Source organism: Podarcis cretensis (genome assembly GCF_951804945.1).
Source record: "Podarcis cretensis genome assembly, chromosome: 12".
Classification (NCBI taxonomy): Eukaryota; Metazoa; Chordata; class Lepidosauria; order Squamata; family Lacertidae; genus Podarcis; species Podarcis cretensis.
Window position 1 is genome coordinate 57,995,981 of NC_137181.1, and position 25,959 is coordinate 58,021,939.

At 42.0% G+C, this 25,959-nt stretch overlaps 1 protein-coding gene and 1 long non-coding RNA gene across 3 annotated transcripts in view; one reads left to right on the forward strand and one right to left on the reverse strand.

The window, feature by feature from the left end:
* The window catches only part of POU6F2 (POU class 6 homeobox 2), a 297,725-nt gene that overhangs the window by 130,644 nt on the left and 141,122 nt on the right, over positions 1 to 25,959 (forward strand). For both annotated transcript variants that reach the window (XM_079947581.1, XM_079947582.1), the window contains exons 3-4: positions 19,026 to 19,117; positions 23,855 to 24,083. In XM_079947581.1, the coding sequence (XP_079803707.1) occupies positions 19,026 to 19,117; positions 23,855 to 24,083 (321 nt within the window). The remainder of the gene's footprint in view (positions 1 to 19,025; positions 19,118 to 23,854; positions 24,084 to 25,959) is intronic.
* On the reverse strand, positions 613 to 25,592 carry LOC307199686. The gene is made up of 4 exons (XR_013832122.1): positions 25,516 to 25,592; positions 14,104 to 14,148; positions 3,703 to 3,793; positions 613 to 802 (listed from the first exon to the last, which is right to left on the reverse strand). It is a non-coding gene; the product is annotated as an uncharacterized lncRNA (long non-coding RNA).

A 25,959-nucleotide genomic window follows, 5' to 3' on the forward strand; every position in this document is an offset into this window, starting at 1 on the left:
CGGATTTCTGTACTAAAAGAACCAACTAATTGAATGTGTGTTGTATAGGCCTTATCTTGATAACTCCAGTATGAGGGTTATATGCATGCAGTTTAAAGGCTTAGTTTTTTTAATGGATAAGTTAGAAACTTCTGAAAAAACCTAGTTTGTAATTGGAAATGCTGACACAACCTTGCAATAGAGGTGCTAGGCTGTAATTTGGCAGCACTGTTTTGACAGCAGTTATGGGATAATGCAATACAGGCCTGAAGCACTTTTAGCTAAGTGTATCAACATGAACCTAATTTATTTAAACCTTCATCTAGTCATTCATATTAAAAAATATCATGCTCTCTGATATATCAAGAGAGACATTTTCTCTCCTCCTTGTATATCTCCAGTAGGTATACATGAAATCACACAACAAATAGGCTGTCTATTAAATTGCTGAGGTTGTGATTCCTAAGCCTTTTTTTGCTCATTGCCATTTAATAAACAGTAACATAAGCACAATATATCCTTTGAGTGTTAATATGTAATGAGAACAAACAGAGGACACAAGAAAGGTGGAGAAAAGGTAGATATATAAGCAAGAAAAAGTGAGTTATTGATTTTATTGACTGGTCTGTTAACTTCTGACATTGCAATAAAGCCTTATTTATTTGTATACAGAAGACTCAATTACATAGATACATATCATTTTAACAACTGGGTTATTTACAGGAGAATTGTAGCTTCATAAATAATATAGACATGAATTTCTCAAGCTGGTGTTCATCCATTGTTGCTATTTGGGGAGTTGCCATAGTATTCCACAGATGCTCTTCAGAGGAACGTCAAAAATATCAATGTTTAAAAATGAGTTTATATATGAGCAAAAGGGGTACTTGTTTAATATACTAACAATATATAGACAACCTCATACTTGTTTACAAATTGAGCTTTGCAGTTACTGCATTACTATAATTACAGCACAATTCTATACCTATTTACTCAAAAGTAAGTTCTACTGTGTTCAGTCGGCCTCAAGACCTAGTATTTGTGTCTAAGATTGCTGTCTAAGAGAATGAATTGCAAGTGGCATAGCTTAAAATTCCTTTTAAAACCCAATATTTAAAATATAGGATTCTTCACAGTTATTTATTCACTTTTTTCTTAGATCCCTTTCCTTGACTTCAAGGCAACAGGCAGCATGTCAGTAAGAATTAATTCTATTAACCCCAACTGGTATTGAATATTAATTCAAAATAACCTAACTAAGTACAGCCGTAGAAACACAACACAGAAAATTATAATTCCACTGTAAAGCGGAGGGTAGGGGTATGCTTGGCAGATAAAGAAAGGTCTTAAACACCTGGCCTGAAATATATAACGATACCGTTCAAATGGATTTTTCCCAAGCAAACTATTCCACAGAGTGGGTGCCATGACAGGACAGACAAAAATAAGTGCTTCTGCACACAGTGCATAATTTGCAATGGAATCCACTCATACAGGTTTGAAAGGCTTTGAATGAGGATTAGGCTAACACAGCCCACCGTGGCTACAAACCCAATGTGCTGCCTCCACTGTTGGGGCCAGTAGGCTTCTGAATGCCATTTGATGTAAACTTTGGCAGGGAAGAGTCCTGCTTAAGGCCTTCTGCTTGGCCACTGTGAGAACAGGATGATGGACTCGATGAACCATTGCCCTGAGCCAACAGGCCCGTCTTATGTTGGTGCTGACATTTAAAGCCCTAAACGGCCTTGGTCCAGTATATCTGAAGGAGCGTCTCCTCCCCCATCGTTTTGCCCAGACACTGAGGTCCAGCTCCGAGGGCCTTCTGGCGGTTCCCTCCCTGCGAGAAGCCAAGTTACAGGGAACCAGGCAGAGGGCCTTCTCGGTAGTGGCGCCCGCCCTGTGGAACGCCCTCCCATCAGATGTCAAAGCGATAAACAACTACCTGACATTCAGAAGACATCTGAAGGCAGCCCTGTTCAGGGAAGTTTTTAAGATGTGACATTTTAGTGTACTTTTCATCTTCGTTGGAAGCCGCCCTGAGTGGCTGGGGAAACCCAGCCAGATGGGCGGGGTACAAATAATAAATTATTATTATTATTATTATTATTATTATTATTATTAACAGAGCCGTCTTTCCCATTGGGTTTACTGGTGCATTGGGCCAGGGTGCCGGCCTCTCAGGGGCACCCCCAGCGAGTGGGGGAGCTGTGTGGCTTTGCCGGTGACCTCCTCTTTCCCTCCTGCATGCCCACCAGCTGTGCCAAGTCAACCATATGGCTGGCAGGTGTGCAGCTTCCTTCCCAAGCCCCCATGGGAGGAGAGCGATCCCCGCAGATCCTTGGGGAAAGGTCGACAACTCTGGGAAACGGGGGGGGGGGGCATCGGAAGGATCTTTGCAACACGGCGCCGGATATGCTTAAGACAGCCCTGGCTCTTCAGCAAATCTTTGCCTGCATTTGAAGCTCTCCAAAAGGCAAAAGAAGCTTCTGATTGTGGGGTGTGGGGGCTTGAGTGGGGAAAGGGTTAAATGACTCCTCTCGTGGGTTAAACCACAGAACCTAGGGCTTGCTGATCAGAAGATTGGCGGTTCGAATACCGGCGACGGGGTGAGCTCCCGTTGCTCGGTCCCTGCTCCTGCCAAACTAGCAGTTCGAAAGCACGTCAAAGTGCAAGTAGATAAGTAGGTACCACTCCGGCGGGAAGGTAAACGGCGTTTCCGTGCGCTGCTCTGGTTCGCCAGAAGTGGCTTAGTCATGCTGGCTACATGACCCGGAAGCTGTACGCCGGCTCCCTCGGCCAATAAAGCGAGATGAGCGCACAACCCCAGAGTCGGTCACGACTGGACCTAATGGTCAGGGGTCCCTTTACCTTTACCTACCCATTTCTATGCTCAGAATGTGCTCTTGTCAAAGGCACTCCCCCCCCAACCCCCTCAAGGTCACCAGTGGTTCCTAACATGCAGTTTGCCCCTGAGAGTGGGATATGTTCCATGGGACACACAGACAGAAAATGATGTTTACTTCTTCCCTTCTATTGATAGCAAATGATGGTTGTTGTTTTTTTCTACTCCACATTGTGGTTAGAGTATTGGACTAGGACCTGAGAGAGCAGGGTTCAAATCTCCACTTGTCCATGAAGCTCACCTTGGGCCACTGACTTGCTTCTTAGCCTTACCTACCCCCCTTGTTGTGGGGATTAAGATAGGTCAGATGGTGAACCATGTATGCAACTGTGAGCTCCTTGGAGGAAAAGGTGAGCTATAAATGCAAGAAATAAATCCATTGTAAGATCAAGGGTTCCGTACCCACAATTATTTTAATAAATAGGAAACTGTTATGGCCAATATCCTACTAGCGCAGCCTGCCTCGAAAGGCTGCAGGAGCAGACAGGCTGTTCATAGCAATTGAGTGTAGGCAGAGAAGGGGGAAAGGTAAACGGAAGCCACATGATTTGGTGTGAGAACCAGTGCGCCTAATTTTGCCTCTGAAAGATTGGTAGGTATTGAACAGCCTGGCCATTTTCAGTTGCCAGTTGTCAGTCACTTTTGACTCAGTAGGTGACCTGAATTGTTTTGCATACATGCTATCCGCACAGCATGTTATTATGGAAAGGTTTTGCCATAAAGATGTTTGGAGATGATCTTTCAGCATGTCACCAAGTTTTATGCATTATAAAAGCAATCAGACTGAATCAATCTGAGGCTGTAATCCAGTTCACACTTACTTGGGATTAAGTCCTATTGAACTCATACTTATTTCAAGGTAAGTATTTTCATGGGCTGATATGTAAAAATTCCTACATCTTCTTGATTTCCCTGTAGATCAGACAATATATTTTATTACATTTTCTGTTCTTGAGTCTATGCTGTTTTAAGATCTAATACTTATGTTCCTCAATTTATTAATTCCAGTTTCTCCAATATTTAAACACAAATTAGCATTTATTTTCTTCATTCAGTACATTTTTTCTTCTTGAATTTAGAATAGACATGTTGTATGGGGGTGCGTGTTGCTTTTCATATTCTCAAACCAGGCATGTGAACTATTTCCCTAGGAACCTGCATCAGTATAGCTAAATTGACATGATATGGGAATCCTTTGTCAAGCTCTGTCACAGCCATTTCCTTTGGTGGGTTTTGTATTGCAAACAGAATCACAGGTTAATTTCAGTCAAAAACACACAATCTTCAGCCACAGATATACCATGAGTTGCTACAGATAGAAGCCAATGCTCTCATTTGAAATAATGACTTGCCCTGCTGAGACATTTCATGAGATCTTTGCTATAGGTATCATGCTGTTGAGGTCTTGCCGAGGGGGGCTGGGTGTATCAGAATTTTTGCAAACACAAACATTTCACAATGCATGCTATATGCATGTTCATTTGTAGCAGGGTTTTCTATTTTTATTCTTTCTTTTCCGCGTGTAATTTTATCTGATCTTAAACCCTGGCCTTATGTCTACAGACCAAAACTGCTGTCATCTCCTTAGCTCACTGCTTGGCTCCTACTGTATGCCTCTCTGTGGGGCTACTCTTTTAAGAGTCTCAGCAAAGTCTGAGCAGCTGAACAACCTGTAATGAGACTCTTGATTCAGCCGCCCCGTAGGGCTGCATAAAAACCGCAGAGCAGAGTAGGAAATTGTCAAAAACTCTGCTGGAAGCAAGACCAGAATAGTGGACTAAGTACCAAGAGAGAGAGTTTCATAAAGCACCATCTCCTGTCTGCTCTCACAGCTTAACACACTCTGGTGAAAACACAACTCAGTAATGAAAAGATGCTAATTTTTTCCAGGGCAGAACCCCTCTTCTGCACTCCTAACCCTTCTACCAATTAAATATTTTGGGTTTTTTCAAGGTTGCTCATTGGCTTCTAAGCTGGTATCTTGATTCATGCTTCCTGTGAACAGCTTCGGAGCTTCAGATCCAAAATCTGAAGTAGCTGAATTGATAATGATTTGGGTCTTAGCAGAATGGATTCCTTATGAATAAGCTCTCCCACTGTTGCTGCCAGTGCCATTTCAAGCACGGACTTGAGTTTTTACCCATGAGTACTTTATTTTATCTGTTGATGTAAGCAAGCCTGATCTGCCTTCTGACTCCAAAAGGGCTTGTTGTGGGTTTCCTATCAGACTTCTGGGATTATCAGGGTGGGTTGCCCTTGTGTGGGTCGACCTGAGGCAGTACCTGGATTTGACAAAAATATGGCGTTTAAAATTCAGTTGCTGGGTCTCCATGGGAGCTAATATGGCTCCAGAAGGCTAGGTGATGGTCAAAAAAGATGACTCATCCCGATTTCAGTCCTCTAGCAAGGGGTGGGGGCACGGTGAGTTGGGGGTGTCTCTCTGTGTGTGAAAAGAACAATGCATCACAGATTGAGAGCAGGATTGAGAAAGCCACAAGGAGTTGAGTTTAAAGCAACTTGGGGGCTAGCTGTCACCCTAAAGAACTGATGTGGGAGCGATGTCATTTGTTTGCAAGGGGGATTCACAAGTACAGTATGTGTAAATAAATGCAAATGTTTGTAAATAAATGCAAATAGTCCAGAGAACCCAAACTTAATTAAGTTCTGTGTTCTAGCGGTTGGTTGATTATATATATATATATATATATATTGCACCTTCCCAGCCACTTGAGTAAAAGGTAGCAGTTTGCTAAAGGAATGGTCATAATTTTGAGGAGGGGAAACACAATCCTGCTTCATTGCTCTAAGACAGGGGTCAACAAACTTTTTCAGCAGGGGGCCTATCCACTGTCCCTCAGACCTTGTGGGGGCCAGACTATATTTTGGAAAGAAAAAAAAGAAGAACAAGTTCCTATGCCCCACAAATAACCCAGAGATGTGTTTTAAATAAAAGCACACATTCTACTCATGTAAAAACATGCTGATTCCAGGACCGTCCGCGGTCCGGATTGAGAAGGCAATTGGGCTGCATCCAACCCCTGGGCCTTAGGTTGCCTTGTTGTTGTTGTTTAGTCATGTCCGCCTCTTCGTGACCCCATGGACCAGAGCACGCCAGGCACACCTGTCTTCCACTGCCTTCCGCAGTTTGGTCAAACTCATGCTGGTAGCTTCGAGAACACTGTCCAACCATCTCGTCCTCTGTTGTCCCCTTCTCCTTGTGCCCGCCATCTTTCCCAGCATCAGGGTCTTTTCCAGGGAGTCTTCTCTTCTCCTGCGGTAGCCAAAGTATTGGAGCCTCAGCTTCACGATCTGTCCTTCCAGTGAGCACTCAGGGCTGATTTCCTTCAGAATGGATAGGTTTGATCTTCTTGCAGTCCATGGGACTCTCAAGAGTCTCCTCCAGCACCAGAATTCAAAAGCATTTGTTTGCCTACCCCTGCTCGAAGATTATGGTTCTCAGTGCTGATGCCTGTTTGCCCTGGGAACAGGGTTGCCACCTGTACTGTATAATACAGGATTGTCTGTTATTTCAGTGTAAAATCCTATGTCCTGTGTTGATTCAATACAGGATGTAGTTTGTATTAGCCCAGAAGCCCCACATGATGTTTGAGAGAGGAGGGTGGGAGAGAAGTATCTCCCCACAAGGCTTGCCCTCCCCACTGCCCTCTAATATTATTTTATCTCCTTCATAAATTTAATATGTGGAACATAGTTCATCCCCACATCAGAATATGCCCCCCTCTTTAATTTTTGCCCTGGCCTGCATGCATCACTGTACAGTTCTGCGCATGTGTGCAAGGGTATATGAAAGGTCGTCCATTTAAGCTCTGGGTAGCAAGGCACAGACAAATTTACAAATTCATGTGTGGCTGCGACAAATTCCAGAGGGGCTATCCGGTTAGGCTGCAATAGATTTTAATGGATTGCTTTGAAGTCATTTCAGCATTGGGGGGGTGGGGTTGCCCCCAGCCCCCACCATCCTGTCCTATATTTTGCCAGAACAAAGGTGGCAACCCTATTTAGAAACCAATAAGGGAGGCTAGAAAGAATATCAGCATTCCTTGCCTTTTGCAAATTTCTGAAACTTATGGTTCTAGGTAAAGAGTTATGAAAGACCGATTCCAATATTTTCTGATTGTTGAGGCTAAATGGCAGATCAGTAGGTTAGATCTACTGGGTGTATTATTATTTTTAAGTAAGAGAAACTAATCTTGGGAGATGAGCTTGGTCAACATTTGGGATTAGTAAACCCTGCAAGGATTACAACATGGATTACAACTCTGCTTAAAGATAAAATCGTTTCTACTTTATAATCAGATGAAAACATATACAAATTGAGTGAAGAACCTCATGAGAAATTGATTGCTAGTGATATTTTTTTAAGGCAAATAGTAGCAGTTGCTCCAAATAATAGATGTTCTTTTAACATACTCCCCCTTTGGCATTTAGTAAGGATGCAAGAATAGAAAGAAAGGAAGTTTAATTTAGAGCGTCTTCTGCCCTGTTTAGTTAGGGATCAGCTGTCCAACATAAAATAATAATGTGTTCAACTGTCCATCTTCTAATAGGCAACCTTTATCGCCACTATATTCAGCAGTGCTAACAGCAAAAGAAATATTGTATGAATTCATAGAAAATTGATAGAGTCTTTGTGACCTTAATATGATTATATGTGTGCTAATGCATTCAGTAGCAAAGAAACTACAACCCACAATGGGCAGGGTCCAGTTCATAAAAGATGCACGCACCATTAACGGAGGGATCTTTGTGCACCGTTCAGGGTGGTGGGGTTGGTGGGGAGAGGCAGGGGGAAGGGGCGACAGCTTATTTTAAATAAGGAACATGATTTTACAATGATATCTCTTCCCATTTCATGTAGTGACCTTGCTTCTCAGCTCTCATTTAGAGTGTAAAAATACAATATGCTCCAATATGAACATGCATTTTTATTTTGCAAAACTGTATAAATCAAGATGTGGGGTTGGAAATGTAAATAATAGACTGCTGCGTGGAAATGAGAGAACGAAAAAGTAATGAGCAAAGGGGTTGCTGAACACCTAAAAGTGTTAAGCGTGAATGTGACAAAAATGTGTATCACGTAGTTCGAATTGCCAGGAAGCTGGGATTGGGCTAAATGATAAAAGTAGAGGGTCCTCTTTAGTTTCCAACCAGTAAAGATTGAATCTGGTTTGTTGAATGCTTTATGCATTCAGGGACATTTTAATTTGATAATGTCTAGCATACAGGATCATCCCGAGAATAGATCTCCTTCGTTTCCCCTGTGCTCAGTATGGATGTATGGATGTAAGGCTTGCATCAGCCTCTAAATAGAAGAGAGATGGAGTGGAGCTGTGTTGCGATGCACATTGCACTGGCATGCTAGGGGTGTGTGTGTGTGTGTGTGTGTGTAGCCAATGCATGAATTACTATGGCCAAGTTTTCCTGGTCCAGGAATGGTCGCAGCTGATGTACTAGCAGGTGAAAAGTACTTCTAGTTGCTGAGGCTACCTTGGCCTCCAGTGACAAAGCTGGATCCAGAACCCTCTCAGATAGAGAACGTTCTCCTTTAGGGGTCTGACAACCCCATCCAGGAGTTCTCAGACATGGCAACCATTTACCCACAGTGCCTCTCTCTTGCTAGGATTCAACTCAGCTTGTACTTTCTCATCCATCTCGCTGCTGCATCCAAGAACTGGTTGGCCTCTCCATTCTCCCTAACATTCAGGCGTTAGGGAGAAATACAGCCGAGTGTCATTAGCTATTGATGCCAACTTGCTCCAAAACTCTGAATGACCACTCCAAGCAGTTTCATAGATAAGCAGGCAGAATAAGTCAAAGCAGCTCGTAGTGGTGGCTATGACTTGATCAAGCAGCGGTAGAGGGGTTTCTTTGCTCAGGAAGAGGGGACAGCAACAAATTTGAGGCTTCAACTGTTGATGTGCAGCCACAACAAGCAAAACCGGCCCTTCGTGACCCCCTTTCTTCTTTTTCTTTGTCCCCCGTATAGCACCAGGCCTTTCATGCATTTAGTGCAGCATTAGCCATGCTCACAACCCTAACCTGCTCTTTTCTTACATGGCAGATGAAAGTCTGCCAACTTTATTGTAAAAAATAATAATAATTCATCTTGAGAATATCCCACGTTCTGTCATACTAAGTATGTTTTTAAAAAAGTGTGCATAACTTAGTTTTAGATCATGTGTTTTGTGTGCTGAAGTTTTACCAGCAAAGAGGAAAGACCCCTGATCAAGGCTCCAGAAGCCCCCCCACACACACACTTCAGCAGCCAGTGTCTGAACCAGACCTGAGAATTTCGTAGGCAGATCCAAATTTCTGCCTATTACAGCAAATTTTTACTAAGTCATTTAACTGCTGCACAGTGTTATTTTGATACTGTCTAAGTAGCAAATAGAGGACGCGGGTGGCGCTGTGGTGTAAACCACTGAGCCTTGGGCTTGCCGATCAGAAGGTTGGCGGTTCGAATCCCCGCGATGGGGCGAGCTTCTGTTGCTCTGTCCCAGCTCCTGCCAACCTAGCAGTTTGAAAGCACATCAAAGTGCAAGTAGATAAATAGGTACCACTTTGGCGGGAAGGTAAACGGCGTTTCTGTGCGCTGCTCTGGATTTGCCAGAAGCAGCTTAGTCATACTGGCCACATGGCCTGGAAAAACTGTCTGCGGACAAATGCCGGCTCCCTCGGCCAGTAAAGCGAGACGAGTGCCACAACCCCAGAGTCATTCACAACTGGACTTAACTGTCAGGCATCCTTTACCTTGTTATGTACCAAATAATAGTCACTATTATTGTAGTTTTCATTGTTGGCATCTGTTTGTCTTGAGAGACAATGGAGTGCACCTCTGGCAGTACCCAGAGGACAAGACCCCCTTCTCAGCCTCACTGATGTTGTTAAAGGAAAAGCAGAGCGATACATTTGGCACCAGCTTGTCTGCAGGAATTGCTGGAAGGAGGTATACAAAGCACCATCCATCTGCTTTAGACTCTAGATTTGTGTAGGGTTCACTTAGCCTTTTTTCTCTCCCAAAGATATCCCACAAGGCAGCAGAGTTTTAGGATCAGAGTTTTCCTTCTCCCGTTTGGCTCATATAGAGAGCACTGCAAGTAAACAAAGAATCATGGCCTTATCTGAATGTTTTGTGGCTGTGGTTTTCATTCTTGGGTGTTTTCACCTATGCTCTCACAGACAGTAATAAATGGCAGAGAATAAATTTTCACCAGGACTGCTGCATGCGATGGAGCTCCCAGCCAGCTTGAAATTCTTGCTTTGCTGCATTTTCTTGGTTCTTAACTCACAATTCTTCTTCTGGCCATTCTTCTGGTTTTCAAGCAAAACCTGTTTCTGGTGCAATTCCTATACAGTGGGTAGCTTAGGAGAAGGGCCTATGAGGCTAAGTGGAGTACAAGTGCATGAGTGAAAGAGATATGGGTATCGGGAGGATACATCCCTCTTTGATCCTGGAAAGCCAGCATGAATAATCTCATATCGAGGCTGTGTAAAGCCTCATTCATACACATGAAATTGTATGCTGTTTCCCAGGCATTGCTAAACTGGCTCGGAAAAAGAGCTGGACAAATCAGGTGCTGAGTTTCAAACCAGAGTCCTCTTGAATATTGTGCAACGGGAAGTGCAGCCATTTAAGGTTATGCCAAATTTCATGCTAAAATACCTCTGCGAAAAGCAGAATGTATGCAGGTTCCCACATATTATTAATTCCGCCTTCGTAGGAGCTATGTCTCTGGTTATAATTGTGAGGTACAAAAAGTACCCAAAGCACATGCTTTAAAAATAAGTTCATTTTTAAAGCTCTTGAATATATTCAAGAATCTTGTTCTGAATCCTTCCCCCAGATTGCTTGCTGAAATTTTATCATAGCTGTTTCTGAGAACAGTTCAGAGTTCTGGTTTTGGCATTAACACCTTGAACATCTGAACCCAGAAGAAGGATTGCCTTCTTCTGTGTAAATCTGGTCATCACATATGCTTAATTTTAGAGACAGATGGGAAATGGAGGCAAGAACTTCTCATTTGTGGTACCTTGTCTTTAAAAGGATGTTTGGTTGAGCATTATCTTAGCCTACTCCTTTTGTTTTGCTGCTGGTGGTTCTGTTTGTTTGGCTTCCTCTATTTTTATTATTATTATGAGAATAATAGAATTGTAAAATTTTAGAGTTGGAAGGGACTCCAACTCTAGTCCAACCCCTGCAACTAGATCATATATGACAGAATAGATCATAGGTGGCATAATAGAAATGTTATTGTTGTTGAATTCACTTGGTATAATTGGTAACTTATTTGTTGCATAAACAGCCTTAGGTGCGAATCAAGGAAGGATGGGACAAAAATATTTTAAAATTTAAAAAATATATACAATTGGAACTAGACTTAAAATGACAGTTAACAAAGCCATGCTCAGAGTAATCCTGTTGAAATTGATCCTATATTAAATTATATAAAAACATGACTTGTAACAAACAAAAGCATTAACATAATTCTAATAAATTCCATACATAGCATAATTAAAACACATAAAATGACTTTTAATCTGTCACTGAAAGTTTGGTGAAAAAGATGGGTTTTTACCTGTTGTCTGAAAGAAGACAAAGTTGGAGTGAGATGTATCTCAGTTGGGGTCGTTCGTTCCACAGAGCCACAAATGTTGGTTATGTGCATCTCATTGTTTACTTCATATGTGGTGGGCATGCCAGGTGGAACATGATTATTGGAAACCTATTATTATTATTATTATTATTATTATTATTATTATTATACCCTGCCCATTTGGCTGCGTTTCCCCAGACACTCTGGGCATCTCCCAACAGAACACTAAAAACAGTATAAAACTTCAAACATTAAAAACTTCCCTAAACAGGGCTGCCTTCAGATGTCTTCTAAAAGTTGGATAGTTGTTTATTTCCTTGACATCTAATAGGAGGGTGTTCCACAGGGCAGACGCCACTACTGAGAAGGCCCTCTGCCTGGTTCCCTGTAACCTCACTTTTCGCAGGGAGGGAACCACCAGAAGATCCTTGGAGCTGGACCTCAGTGTCTGGGCTGGACGATGGGGGTGGAGATGCTCCTTCAGGTATACAGGACCGAGGCCGTTTCGGGCTTTAAAGGTCAGCACCAACACTTTGAATTGTGCTCGGAAATGTAATGACCACAATATCAGAAACTTCAAGGTTAGGATTGGGATTAAGACCTTTGCTGTTTTTATTTCATTGGATTATTATTTTTAAAAAATGAGGTGTTCATAAAATCTCTACTTATGAATCTATTAATGTTAGCAAAAATTACGAGGGTTCATAAATGGAATAATCATGACTGTGTGGGTTATTGAGGTGTTTAGATCTCACAGAGTTAGATAAATTAACCAATGGGTGGGTTACATAGAAGGTGCAACAATAACCAGAAAACTAGAACGGTTGAAAAATGGACACACTTTGTAAATTATTGGAACTAGTATTATAGATAGTTAAGGTCTGACAGTAATTTATTTGTACAAGCACTGAAAATGGTGTTCTACATTATTTGCTTTCTTCCAAATAAATGATTTGTTTATATTCTGTTAAACAATAAAATAAGTCATTGCTCAATTCAATGGGGGGGTGTGTGCTTTAGGTTCAGTAAGGAACTAGGTTCAGTAAGGAACCCTGGGTTTAAAGGAAGAAGTCACATGACAGCTCTGCATGCGGGGCTTGATCTCTGATGGCTCAATAACTTTTGAAAGCCATCGCCTGATGTCTCAGTAATCAAGCGAGGAAGGAAAATATGCTACCCTCCAGATGCCATGGACTACAATTCCAATCAGCCTGAGCCAGCATGGCCAATTGTAGGAGTTGTAGTAGTGCATAACATCTGAAGGGCGCCATGAAGGTTGTCCCTGAACTAGTATGCGTGGACTGGCCCATTACTTTTAGACAGATTGAGGAAGGTGTTTGAGAAGTGAATAGTGGGCTAATTTTTTATAGCTCATGCATTACTTTCATTACAGGAGAAAACAAGAATGCTGCCAAGGCCATGCCAAGGCCAATTGATGTAAATAATCAGAATAATGCTGTCATCTTTCATGGACATAAGTCCTGAAGAATCAATTTTCTCAGTGATTATATGTGAATGTGGTAGTTAACATCTGAATAGCCTTTTGCTAACATCTTTCTTTCTCACCAAGGAAGGATTTGCCTAATTATGTGTGTTAAGTTGTGGGTGAACATATCAGACGACACAGCGATTCTTCAAACAGCTCTTGTTTATTCACAGGTCAGGACAGAACTGAATTGAAGGGTTCAGTCAGCCTGCTTATATAGAGCTCCAGTACAATGTAACTGTAACAATTTTCTAAAACTATCCAATCACTGAACTTCACTTTCAATCCCTTATTTGCATAACTATCTACAGTATCCCCCTGCTGGCCCAGGATGAGAACTTCAGTACATAACAATGTGTTTACTGTATTTCATGTGATGATCATGTGATGATTTCATGGCAACTTCCATCATATTTTAACTGACAGAGGTGCGGCCTTTTAAACATGTGCCTATAGCACCTATCAGTGGAGAAGAACATGACAAGCTCATCAGATGATAATTAATATGTGAATTGACGTGTTTGTGAATCACATTTGAAGGACCTTCATAAAGGACCAGACATGTTTTCTGTTGCTGGGCTAGAACCAATGCATGAGGGATGATGCTGTCGAATCCTGCTCTGTAGTTCCTGCACTGAGCCTTGAGGTGGATAGATTGCCTTCAATGTCTGCCCCAAATCTATGACTCTATACTAGACAATCCAAAAGGGTCAGTTTGGGTCTCTTTCACAAAACAAAGCTCACCTGGTTGTTGGAATGATTTCACTGAAAACCTCTCGTTGTAGTAACTGATCCTTAGGGTGAAAGCAGCAGAGAAGCAAGACGGAGAATATTGTCATTACATGAGCAGTGAGGGGTGACACCTGCCTCCAATACTACTCGTGGCTTCTTTTGAAGGTTTAAGATGATGTGGAGAGAATTTGGCTATGCAGTATTTAAACACAAGAAGTTCTGACTGTCAGTTGTGTTGGTTGGCAATGAACAAACAGGTATAAAAGGAGAATTCCTGGATACCAAGATCTAGGTTTGGGGCAAGTACTGGTTGACGAGAGAACCCCAGCAGAGATTTAAAATAATAAAATGTGCAGCAAAGTAAAGCGTGGAAATATAGGCTATTAGACCTTTAAAATATGCCCTTGCAAGTTCAAAAGTAGTCTTCTTTTCCCCTAGCATAGAAAAAGACCACACATTTGGTAAGTTAAAAATGGTTTACTTACAAATCTCCAAAGGTCAAGTTCATGAGCTTTTCCATACATTAGTCAGAAAACACAGGCAGTAAAACTTGGCTTCATTGCAGGGGTGAAAGTTTCTAAATTATTGGTATAAGAACACTTGAAAGCACCATGTAGTCTGAGCTTAGAGCAGCCATCTCAGACCTCTTTACACGCTGAGCTTTTCAGGTAGACTGAGGTACAACAATAAGCTTGATTACCTATTTTCTCCCAAGGTGAGGGGGAGTGACCTAGGTAAGCCTGGCAGGACAGCTTACTCTATGGCTTTAACCCCTTCATGCATTAATTAGACTTAAGCATGTTGGTTATATGAGACTCGTGATCCCACAAATCAAACTTACATATGGTGGGGCTTCCTGGTGGGATTCCATGTCTCCCCCCGCCCCGCACCCCCATACATATTCTGTGTACAGTGGTACCTCAGGTTAAGTACTTAATTCGTTCTGGAGGTCCGTACTTAACCTGAAACTGTTCTTAAGCTGAAGCACCACTTTAGCTAATGGGGCCTCCTGGTGCCGCTGCGCCGTCGGAGCACGATTTCTGTTCTCATCCTGAAACAAAGTTTTTAACCTGAAGCACTATTTCTGGGTTAGTGGAGTCTGTAACCTGAAGCATATGTAACCTGAAGTGTATGTAACCCGAGGTACCACTGTATGTGCAAAGATTGTATGAAGAGGACTCTACTGAGAACATAGCAGAAGCAAAAACGGGAATTGTATGACTTGCAATTCATTTTCTTAGCCACTGAGCCACATCAGCATGCACTTTGACAGACATAACCTGAGCAATTTGGATATGAATTTGTTGAAATTGCCACAACATATGTAAGCCATATAAAGAGGTTGCATGTATTAGTATTTCTACTTTGTGTTACTTTTTTTCCCTAAGTGGCAAATACCAATAAGACTATGCCTTTTCCCTCTATTAAGCTATTGCACTTAATCCTGGGTGGAACTTTGGCTTTATCTGTTTGTTCTTTGGTGACTGTGTGCTCCACGTCTCCTGAACTGGAATGTACAATTGCACTGGTTTTATTTTAAAATTAATGTTCTGATCACTCCTGTGTCCTAAAAATAATAATGTAATAGCCAACTGTGAGTTCATATACATTAAAAAACTTCTTTTTTAAAGAAAGGAAGAACATTAAATGTGATATCAATGTTGGCTCTGTTCATTTTATAGAAACATAAACATGCTTTTATTATTAACCTGTTCTAAATCAATGTAAGAATTTCAATACAACACTTGTAAGTATTCCCAAACCAATGTGCCTCTCTGACTTCCTTTTGTGTTTTTTTAAAAATTACAAATTAATAAGATTCCCAGGTTTCTGCCTAATGATTCTCTGCATTTATTGCTTAATCCCCATATAAAATATTGTTAAGATTGACACATTGCTATAGAGATAGAAGTCAATTGAATAATATGTAGCAGTCTATTTTATTTGTACCTTAATGTGGTGATGTATTTCTTTCACATTTACATTATTTATAAGTCTGTCCCCTTGGAGAATATATAGAAGAATTTGTTTTAAATGAGCAGACAATACCTTCTTTAAAATTTATAAGTATGGCAGAATCAGATCCCTTTTTTTTCCTTCACAGACCATGGCGTGGCAATAAAATAGTTCTGAATTGCCTTGCACTTGCTATTCATAGGACAAACGTGGGGTGGGATGAGAGGATCTTATTAAGGTTGAGTTAGAATTCCATTTCTATAGCCATCAGTAAAACCACAGAAAACAAAATCTACACCAAACTGTCTGGCAGAAATCCTAAAAATTGTTACTGGAATACACAGGCACCTGTGTTGCTGTCGCTTCTTTGCCATATGGATTCATGCGTCCTGCCCCAGAAACAATAAACAGGCCGGCTTCTGCTTCATTGATTTATTATTATTTTTTATTTGCTACTAATAGCCATTCACCTGCAGAAATAATGCACACACCTCTATCTACTTATTGAGGCATAAGAAGTTGGAAGCAGGCTTTTGTGCATGTAATCTCTAAGTGGATATTGAACTGCATCAGTAGATGGGTACATATTCCTACCCCAATTTAGCTGCTAGAGGAAGTATGGCTCTGGTCAGATTGATTGGCAATAGCACTACTAGGTGTTGAGGTGGGGGGGGTACTACAGCCAGGTACAACGGGCTGAGGCCCAGCTTCTTGCTTGCATAGGTCTTCTTTCAGGAACTTGGTGGCATGCAGGTAACTATTTCGTACCCTCCAAGTGTCCTGATTGGCACCCTCCAAGCATACAGGCTGGGGACGTGGGTGGTGCTATGGTTTAAACCACTGTTCCATTTGGACTTGCCAATCAGAAGGTCGGCGGTTTGAATTCCCGTGACAGGGTGAGCTCCCGTTGTTCAGTCTTGAGTGGGGAAAGGGTTAAATGACTCCTATTGTGGGTTAAACCACAGAGCCTAGGACTTGCCAATCAGAAGGTTGGCGGTTCGAATCCCCGTGATGGGGTGAGCTCCCGTTGTTCAGTCCCAGCTTCTGCCAACCTAGAAGTTCAAAAGCACGTCAAAGTGCAAGTAGATAAATAGGTACCGCCCTGGTGGGAAGGTAAACGGCGTTTCCGTGCGTTGCTGTGGTTCGCCAGAAGCGGCTTAGTCATGCTGGCCACCTGACCCGGAAAAACTGTCTGCGGAAGCGGACAATCACCGGCTCCCTCGGCCTGTAAAGCGAGATGAGTGCTGCAACCCCAGAGTCGTTCACGACTGGACTTAATTGTCAGGCGTTCTTTTTTTTTAAAAAAATAATATTTATTGAAGTTTCAAAAAAGTTACAAGAATAAGAAAAAAGAAAGCAAAAAAGCAAAAAATACAAAATACAGAAAAGTAAAAACAATTAAAAACAAATCAACCTTTCCATATCTTGTCTTTCATTTACTTGTTTCCCTGACCTCCTCACACCTCCCTTTTTTGTATTCTAGTTGAAATAGTTATTTCAGCAAATCCTTTTCATTTTTACTTTTATCTTAATAATTTATCTTAATATATTATAACTTTACATTCTCACCTATTAACAATCCATTTTTACATACCCCTTTGTAACATTACTGCTAAAGCCACATAATTTCATTCCAGCATCCTTCTAACATTCCTTAATTTTACAATGTTTCTGTAGATAGTCTTTAAATTTCTTCCAATCTTCTTCTACCGACTCTTCTCCCTGGTCTCGGATTCTGCCAGTCATTTCCGCCAGCTCCATGTACTCCATCACCTTCATCTGCCATGTCAGGCGTCCTTTACCTTTTAGGCATACAGGCTGGGACTGATAGGAGTTGTAGTCCAAAGCATTTGGAGGGCAGGTTTAGGAACTGGGGCAGTCTGTTCCAGAGCAAGGATTTGGTTCCAAGTCTCTTAGAAGCAGGGCCGGCCCACCCATGAGGCAAGGTGAGGCAACTGGCTCAGGTGCCAGTTTCTATGAGGCGGCAGATCTGGCCTCCCAGGAATGCATTGTCCGCTGTTGCTGCTGGGGTGCCCGTGGCTGTGGCTGTGCACTCCTTGAAGTCAATGCCACCTCTACAATGGTACACCTGCCCACCACGATTCGGAGCAGACCCTCCCCCCCAAAAACCTTTGATTCCATTGGGTTGATTCAGTGTCCCCCCCCATGCCATTTTCCCTGATGTAGATCACTACTCACCCCTTCTTCTCTGGTGGCAGGGAAGGGGGGTGTCAGTGCTATTTTGTGGCTTGCCTCAGGTGCCCCAATGTCTTGGGCTGGCCCTCCTTAAAACTATTCTGGAATCTGTGCAGAACATACTAGTCAGTTGAGGTGGCATGGCAATGCGTCCTGCTGCCAGTGAAGTACCGTATTTTTTGCTCTATTAGATTCACTTTTTCCCTCCTAAAAAGTAAGGGGAAATGTGTGTGCGTCTTATGGAGCGAATGCATGCTGCGCAGCTATCACAGAAGCCAGAACGGCAAGAGAGATTGCTGCTTTCACTGCACAGCGATCTCTCTTGCTGTTCTGGCTTCTGAGATTCAGAATATTTTTTTTCTTGTTTTCCTCCTCCAAAAACTAGGTGCATCTTGTGGTCTGGCGCGTCTTATAGAGCGAAAAATACAGTAACTTAATTGAAACGCTTCCCCAAATGAATGGTACATTGCATGTAGTAAGAAAGTGTAATCTAGCCCTCTTTCTGTTATGTTCCTCTGTTGTCTACCCATTGGGGCATTTACGTGGAGGAGAACTAAAACAATTTTTAAAAGACCCTGTACCTCTAGTCTCAAGTAGTACCTCTAGTCTCTCGTTCTGTGAAATTTGTAGAGCCTAGGCTGACACTTAGTCCCAAACCCTGACTCTTCATCTGTGCGAAGTCCAATTGCCTTGGATCCACTAGTTTGCACCGTGATATTTTACAGATATTTTACTCTTTCACGGAGATAAACAGTAGAAGTCATTTTACTTTGGCCCAGTTAATTCTTGCTCTATGAAATTAGGATAGCTGTTGCTCACTTTAGCATTTAAAAAAAAAGGCTCTTTCCCCTGCAGAGAGCTTGTACGATTTTTTTTTTTTTTATGTAAATGGATGTATAATGCAATCCACATTAGCTGTGTTGATGATGGCTTCAGTTTCACTGCTGTCAGATTTCCGTATCTCCCTCCGAGTGAGTAGGCTGGCCTGAATGAATGTTCGCATAATTTATGCAGCTGATAAGTGATTTGAGCGCTTGAGTTATTGATAAACCGCTTTAGCATATCATTTTCAGCTTGATGCTATGTGACATCACAGCAAAATGTAATGTGCCGGTCCCCAGGCTAGATATTAAGGTAGAGCTTTTTCTTTGAATTCCAGGAGCCAGAGGAAACACAGCACTGTCTGATACAAGCACATCTGAACAGCACCAACCCAGTCAGTCCCATCCAGCGTTCCCTGTCGGGCCGCAGGTCAGTTTCTCTCATTGACTCGAAATAAAATTTGCTTTTCTGAAAGCAAATATTAACAATCAGCTAAATGGATAAAGTAGAATTATTTGGCTGCATGCTGTCGTTTGAAATGTATGCTTAGCAATTAACATTTTTAAAATGTGTGTGTATGTGCATGTGTGAGAGAGTTTGTTCATCTCATTTTTTTAAAAAGATAGAAATCTATGTACAGTTTTCAAGCCAAATTTCAGATTTGGGCTAGGGATTTTTGCTCCTTAATTTAAGTTACTGGAGCCTCACATCAGCCTTCTGCTTTAAATACAGCCTGAGTTGATGTGAAACTGCTAAATGGACTTTTAATGTAAGTTTGATTCAACAGTTTAGGTTTGACAGTTGTGTGTGTTGCACACAGACTTTGTTTCAAATTACATTTACCCTAGTTGGGAGCCAACAAGTATTTATGTGGATTGTGCTGTAATTCTAAGTAAAAAATTGAAGGGTTTCTGTTTACAAAGTGACGGAGCCAGGCTGCTAGGGAAGAGCTGGCAGACATTCTGGCCCCCAGTTTCTGAGCATATCTCCACAGGAGAATTAAATGGGCTGGTGCCATTTGAACTGCCACAAGTTTCTCCTAAGAACCCTCCGAGCTTTAGTCTGCTAAAGCTGCTGAGAATTTGTGTTTGCTTTGGCAGCACTTATATTAAAATTTGAACTATGCAGCAATTTTAGCACGACCCCTGCACAAGGATTACATGCAGATTCGTGAAGCTTTCCATATTTGGGGAGGGTCCTAGGCTCAGTGGTACAGCACAAACTGTGCGTGCAGAAGGTCCCACGTTCAATGCTTGGCGTCGTTGATTTATTTTTTTACAAAAACCATCAAGTTGCATGTGATGCTCGAGACCTCTGTCTATGACCTGGAAGGGCCAAAGCCAGTCAGAGTAGCACCCCCAGAACTATAGTCGGCAGCTTTTGCAGATCTGCCCACTGGGGGATGCCAGCTCAAAAGAGTTGTTTGGCTTTGTTTCTTAGGAAATGTACAGTGATTGGGTTTAATCAAGCCATCCTTTCAAGAGCAACCAATACTTATATTCTAGATGGTGCAGCTCAGAGCACAGGTGGGGTCCATATTACCCAACCTGGTCTAGTATATGCTATGGATGTGAAACTGGAAAGAATTCAGAGGAAATCAACAAATCAGTGTTTGTGAGTGTAAAGGAGCAGAGTATTGTTTTTCCTAAAGAGAGACTGAGAGCAGCAAAGAGGAACACACTTCCTCTGATCTCCGAACAGATCTGCTTACTCATGGGAAGGGGCAGCCTGTAGAGCAGTCCTCACTGCCAGAAATCAGACCTATATTATTTTTATTTATTAAATTTGTATGCCACCCTTCATCTGTAGATCTCAGGGCTGTATAAAAAGTATATGTGGAGCAACAACTCCATGTGGGTTATAGATTGACCACCCGAGCTTTTTTTGGGGGGGGGGTTACAAATTTAGTTATATTTTGTTTATGCGACAACAGTTGGTCCACCCAGATGTCCTTTTTGTTGTGCTTTGGCGATGATTTGTATTGGGACAGTTATATATGAACTCACTTTTAGGACTGTTTGCACCTGCAAATGTTTAGGAGCGGACATACTTCTTTGTTTCCAATAAATACGAGTCCTGTAATTTCCTGCTGAAATCCTGTAACTGTTTATGCCACAGATGTTCCAGTTTATTTTCTGGGCCACTTCTGTTGCACAGCAGTGCAGGAGCGGCCCTCTTAAGTGGCCATAATGTGCTCATATTGGGGAAGCAACTAATAAAGTGGAATGATGTTCAGTACAAATCCTCTACTAATGTACTATTATTGCACTATTACTGTTGCAGAATACCTAAGCAAAATGCAAACACAAAGAACAGCCCTGTATTTATATTTTAATTGCTTTGTTCTTTTGAAAACCACCTTGAGAATATGATTGAAGGAATGTTAGTATAAAAAACCAGGCCAACAAACTTATTTTTGGTTGTTAGGTCAAGTTGGGTTTACTGGTATGCTGGATGTGTCTAAACTGCTTTGGGAAGCATTTTGTTTGAAAAGTGATTTACAAATCTTAAACAAAGGCTTTAATTATCACCAAATTTGGCAAATAGCTACTGCATTTTAAAATATCATTGGATACCTACAGTTAGTGTTTTCGTCAGGGGTTTGGAACCTCTCTGGCCTGCGGGGCAAACCTAGACCACCAGGGGCCCCCATTTGGCCAATGACCACATGGAGTACGAAATATTTACTTGGAAGCCTGTTTGCACATTAAAGTTGTAGTGCAGCAACACCTTCTCTAGAAAGCTTTGCCTGAGAAAGCTCTCATGCACTGATTTTTTCCTTTCATAAATTATTATATAGACTCGCTGCAAATTTATCAATTGAAATTGATTGTTCATATTACTTTTAGTTGATTAATCAGCGAAACTTGCATATGGGTAAAAACAATGTTTCTGATGCCAGGAGCATTTTTTCCTTTGTTTTTAGACAGCACATAAATTTCTTGTAGGAGGCATCATCTTAGAAGAGGTGTTCCTTTCAACGTAATGGAAAAGAGAGAATGCCTCTTTTGAGAAGGCACTTGCCAGCTATATTTTTTAATCACAGTGAAGAACAATGTCTGTATCTATATCTGTATCCATATCATCTGTATCTACAACTGCTGGCTGATTGGGACACCTTTTCAGTCAATTAAAAGTGTTTTTAACTAGTTAATCTAAATCAGGCATGTCCAACAGGTAGATTGTGATCTACCGGTAGATCGCAGAGGTGTCCCAGGTATGAAGTTTAGTGATCGCCATTGGCCAACCCTCCCCTAAAAAACCTCAACAACTTCTGGCAATGACAATGGGTAGATCACAGCCGGTCTACTGTGAGTAGATCACAGTCTCTTGGGAGTTGGACGTGCCTGATTTAAATGATCCAGCATTTCTAAATGCTGCTGGCCCCACGCCCTGTGATTGTAGTCAGTAATCTAAAACAAACCAGAAGTAAGTCACAGGCTCTGGGTCAGTTTGCACAACATGGTGTCCACCAGAGCTTTTAGACTACAAAGTGTGTTCTCCTTCATGGAGAGCACGTGTTGCGGTGGGGGCTAGCAAGACACCCACTGTTGCTGGGCGGGATAGGAGTTTGGCCACTGTTAACATGTGCTTTCTGTTGCTGGGGAGATTTGAATGTTGCCATTTCGTGATTGACAGCCATAGCCTTTAAATATCCTGCGCGAAGCGTTGAGCTTTCTCTTTTTGCTGCGCGCATTGGATCACCAGCCCACCCTCCCTATATTTAGGGTTGTTCGCTTGACCTTGCTATGCCTGTCATGGGGTCATCTGCTTTTGGGCCAGGGGCCTGGTAGGAATTTTGTCCATTTGGCTGATTGGCTGGTGCCATTTGGTTTTTGCCTCCTGCGTAGCAAATCGTCACAACTTGTAAGGTTGCGGTTAGGCATTGGTTTAGAGATTGGTTGGTGGAGGAGCATGGATTGGCTGTGCCTGCCCCTCTAAAATGCTGCTGCTGCAAGGGTTTTACGTTAAAGGAACCCAAGGGCTTGCCATGCTTTTGTCTGAACACCCTGGCAAGGGGCTAGGGCCACGCAAGAGCCCCTGGGAGCATTTGGGGAGAGGTGATGTATGGTACCCAGCCCCGTCTCTCTCCCCAAAATGTTTTCCCTTTCTGACTTTGTGTGCGTGCGAATGTCAGTCTGTCCCCGTGCGGGGTCAGATAGTTGCAACCAATGCCTAAGCAACCACTCACATTGTTTGCAATTTTAATTTGTGGTTTGAGGACCCGACCCCCGCAATGTGAAATGAATACACAAGGTCACGTGATATAAGGTTAATGGGCAAGGAAAGGCCACAACTTTATTGATTACAGCAGTGAAAAGGTATTGGCTTAGGCATTGGATCTCTAAAACAAGTGGCTTTATTCACCAGTGGTTCATCACCTGTTGATGCTAATCCAACTATAGGCTCACCCCGATGTCACCGAGGGTCGTGCCATGGCCTCCCGCCAAGCAGGCATCGGACAGAATACACGACCACCAGATTCCTTTAATGGAATACCCAAAAATTGAAGGCATAGGCGATGGCCACACCTAGCCCTTCGACACACCACAACACATTATTCCAATGCCTAACCTACCCACCAATACCACAAAAGTTGTGACGATTGCTACGAGGTAGGCGAAAAAACCAAAAAGCCAAATGCCAAATGGAAAAACTCCTACCAGGCCCCCTGGGCAACCAGGGCAACCAACCTAAGGTCCATAGCAAGGCCAATGACCTAACCCTAACTCAAAGGGAGTGGAGGGTGGGTGACGAGACGATGGCAAAGAATGAGGCCGGGGAGAGGCTGGCGCTGCAGCAAAAGGCTGCTGAACACGCCCCTCTGTGGCACCTGGTTGGATGCCTACAGAGGGGCATGGCTGCCAGCCAGGTGAGGTGGAGGCAGGGGGGAGAGTCCAAAGTTGTGGCCAAAATTATGCCAAAATCCTTAAACTAAAATCAGGTGTCAATTGTGTTTTACTGGGGGGTGTCTTGGGGACCTCAACATGCAACTCCGGTCATACCTGAAGGTTGGCTGTGCTGGCTGAGGCTGATGGGAATTTGTCCAACAACATCTGGAGGGCACCAGGTTGGGGGAGGCTGCTCAAGTGAAACCACTGCAGCCGTGCTGTTATGCCTTTATTTTGTAATATGTTAAAATATGTTCATTACGTCTCCTTTCAGCCACTACTGACGGCGCAGCAGCTAGCCTCAGCTGTTGCAGGGGTGATGCCAGGAGGCACGCCAGCACTGAATCAACCTATCCTTATTCCTTTCAACATGGCGGGTCAGTTGGGGGGCCAGCAAGGACTGGTCTTGACTTTGCCTACCGCTAATCTCACCAACATCCAAGGGCTGGTGGCCGCAGCTGCAGCAGGAGGCATCATGACTTTGCCGTTGCAAAATCTACAAGGTAAATCGCATTGGAAATTCCATTTCCTTTTTCCGGTTTGTTTGTTTTCATTGTTTCATTTTATAATGTATATAAAACCGAGTGAACAATCATAACAACAGAAGGCAATTAAAAGATGAAAAACAAAACTATAAAATAGACATGTAGACTGAGTTCAGTAGATTTGGTTTAAAGTTCTTAAATGGAAGAGCTTGTAACAAGAGATGTTTAGAAAGTCTGATTTCAGTGTCTACCCAGTGTTAATTTGGTCCCCCATTGATTATAGGGTACAGAGTAGTTTTTATTTTGTTGTAGTGTTATTTTTATTTTGATTATATATTTTGTGGTTTTGTGTTCTGGTTTTGTTCTGTGAGCTGCCTTGAGACCTCTTGGTATAGGGCGGAATGTATATATATATATGTATGTGTGTGTGTGTGTGTGTGTGTGATGTATACCTCATCATCAGATTGAATTCTGTGGAACAAAAGGATTAATTTAGTCTAGCCTTTTTTTTTAGGGACAGAATAAAATCCACTACTGTAAATTGCCATTTATTCAAAAAATTATCAGAAAGAAGGATTCATAAAGTTTGAAACAAAAATAGAAAACTTGCTAGAAACAACACTTGAATTGTAGCTGTTCTCCTCAAAGCTGAGAGATTTTTTTTTTAATAATATTTTATTGAGATTTTTAAATACCAATACAAAATTAGTAAACAATGTAACATATTTCATAACATAGTTTCATAACTTCTTTGGACTCCCTCACGTCTCCCACTCCCACTTACATCATTATAAATTTTTGCCAGCAATTTATCAACTTGTTTGCGTTCTTATGTCCTGCTCGTTTAAATATAATTAATAATTCTCCAAAAAAAATTTATATTTTCCTCAATCTCACTTATCATCCTAATTCCAACTATTTTAGTGGTGCTCAATTGTTTGCGATCTAGCATCCTTATTAACATTCAACCAAATTACAATATTTTTGTAGGTAAATCTTGAATTTCTTCCAATCTTCTTCAACCCTCTCCTCTCCCAGGTCTCGGATTCTGCCGGTCATCTCAGCCAGTTCCATATAGTCTATCAGTTGCATCTGCCATTCTTCCAGTGTGGGTAGATCTTGGGTTTTCCAATATTTAGCGATGAGTATCCTTGCTGCCGTTGTTGCATACAAGAAAAAAGTTCTGTCCTTCTTTATCACCCTCTGGCCGACAATACCCAGAAGAAAGGCCTCTGGTTTCTAAAGCTGAGAGATTTTTTTAAGTATGTTTCTAATTTCCGTGTAATTGGATTTAAAATAAATTTGCATATAAATGCAAACATATGAATTTCTAAATATTTAATTATTTTGGCACATATTGTAATTTTAGACATAAAATAAATTAATTTTTCAGTTTTAGGTCGTAATTTTTTTAAGAGGAATTCAGATTTACAGTAGTTGACTGAGATACCTGACAGAGACATTGGAAATTCATTTCATTGGTCGGTTTTGACACACCAAACTTTTGCAAATACAAAAACAGTATCTGGAATTCAAAAAGGAAATTCATTACTTCCATTCCTTTGGGCCACTGAAACTCTAACAGCACATGCTATAGCTCAAGTTTAGTTCAGACCTATTGGTTAAGACCAGTTGAGTATTAGCCTTCCTAATTATGTTGGTGTGCCTTATGTGTTTTGGGTTTGAAAAATTCCTTACCTCGAAGAGGGTTTTTTGTGCCCTTAATATGCAAGCTCAGCTCATAGGCAGGCTGAGGCGGCTGCCTCAGGTGGCAGCAGCTCCTTGGGTGCCCCACCTGCCCTGCCACCTCCTGCCCTGCCACCTACGTCAATGCAGAAGCGGTACCAGTGTCAGTGCCGATTTTGGCAAAATCTTGCTCCAATCAGGCAGGGCA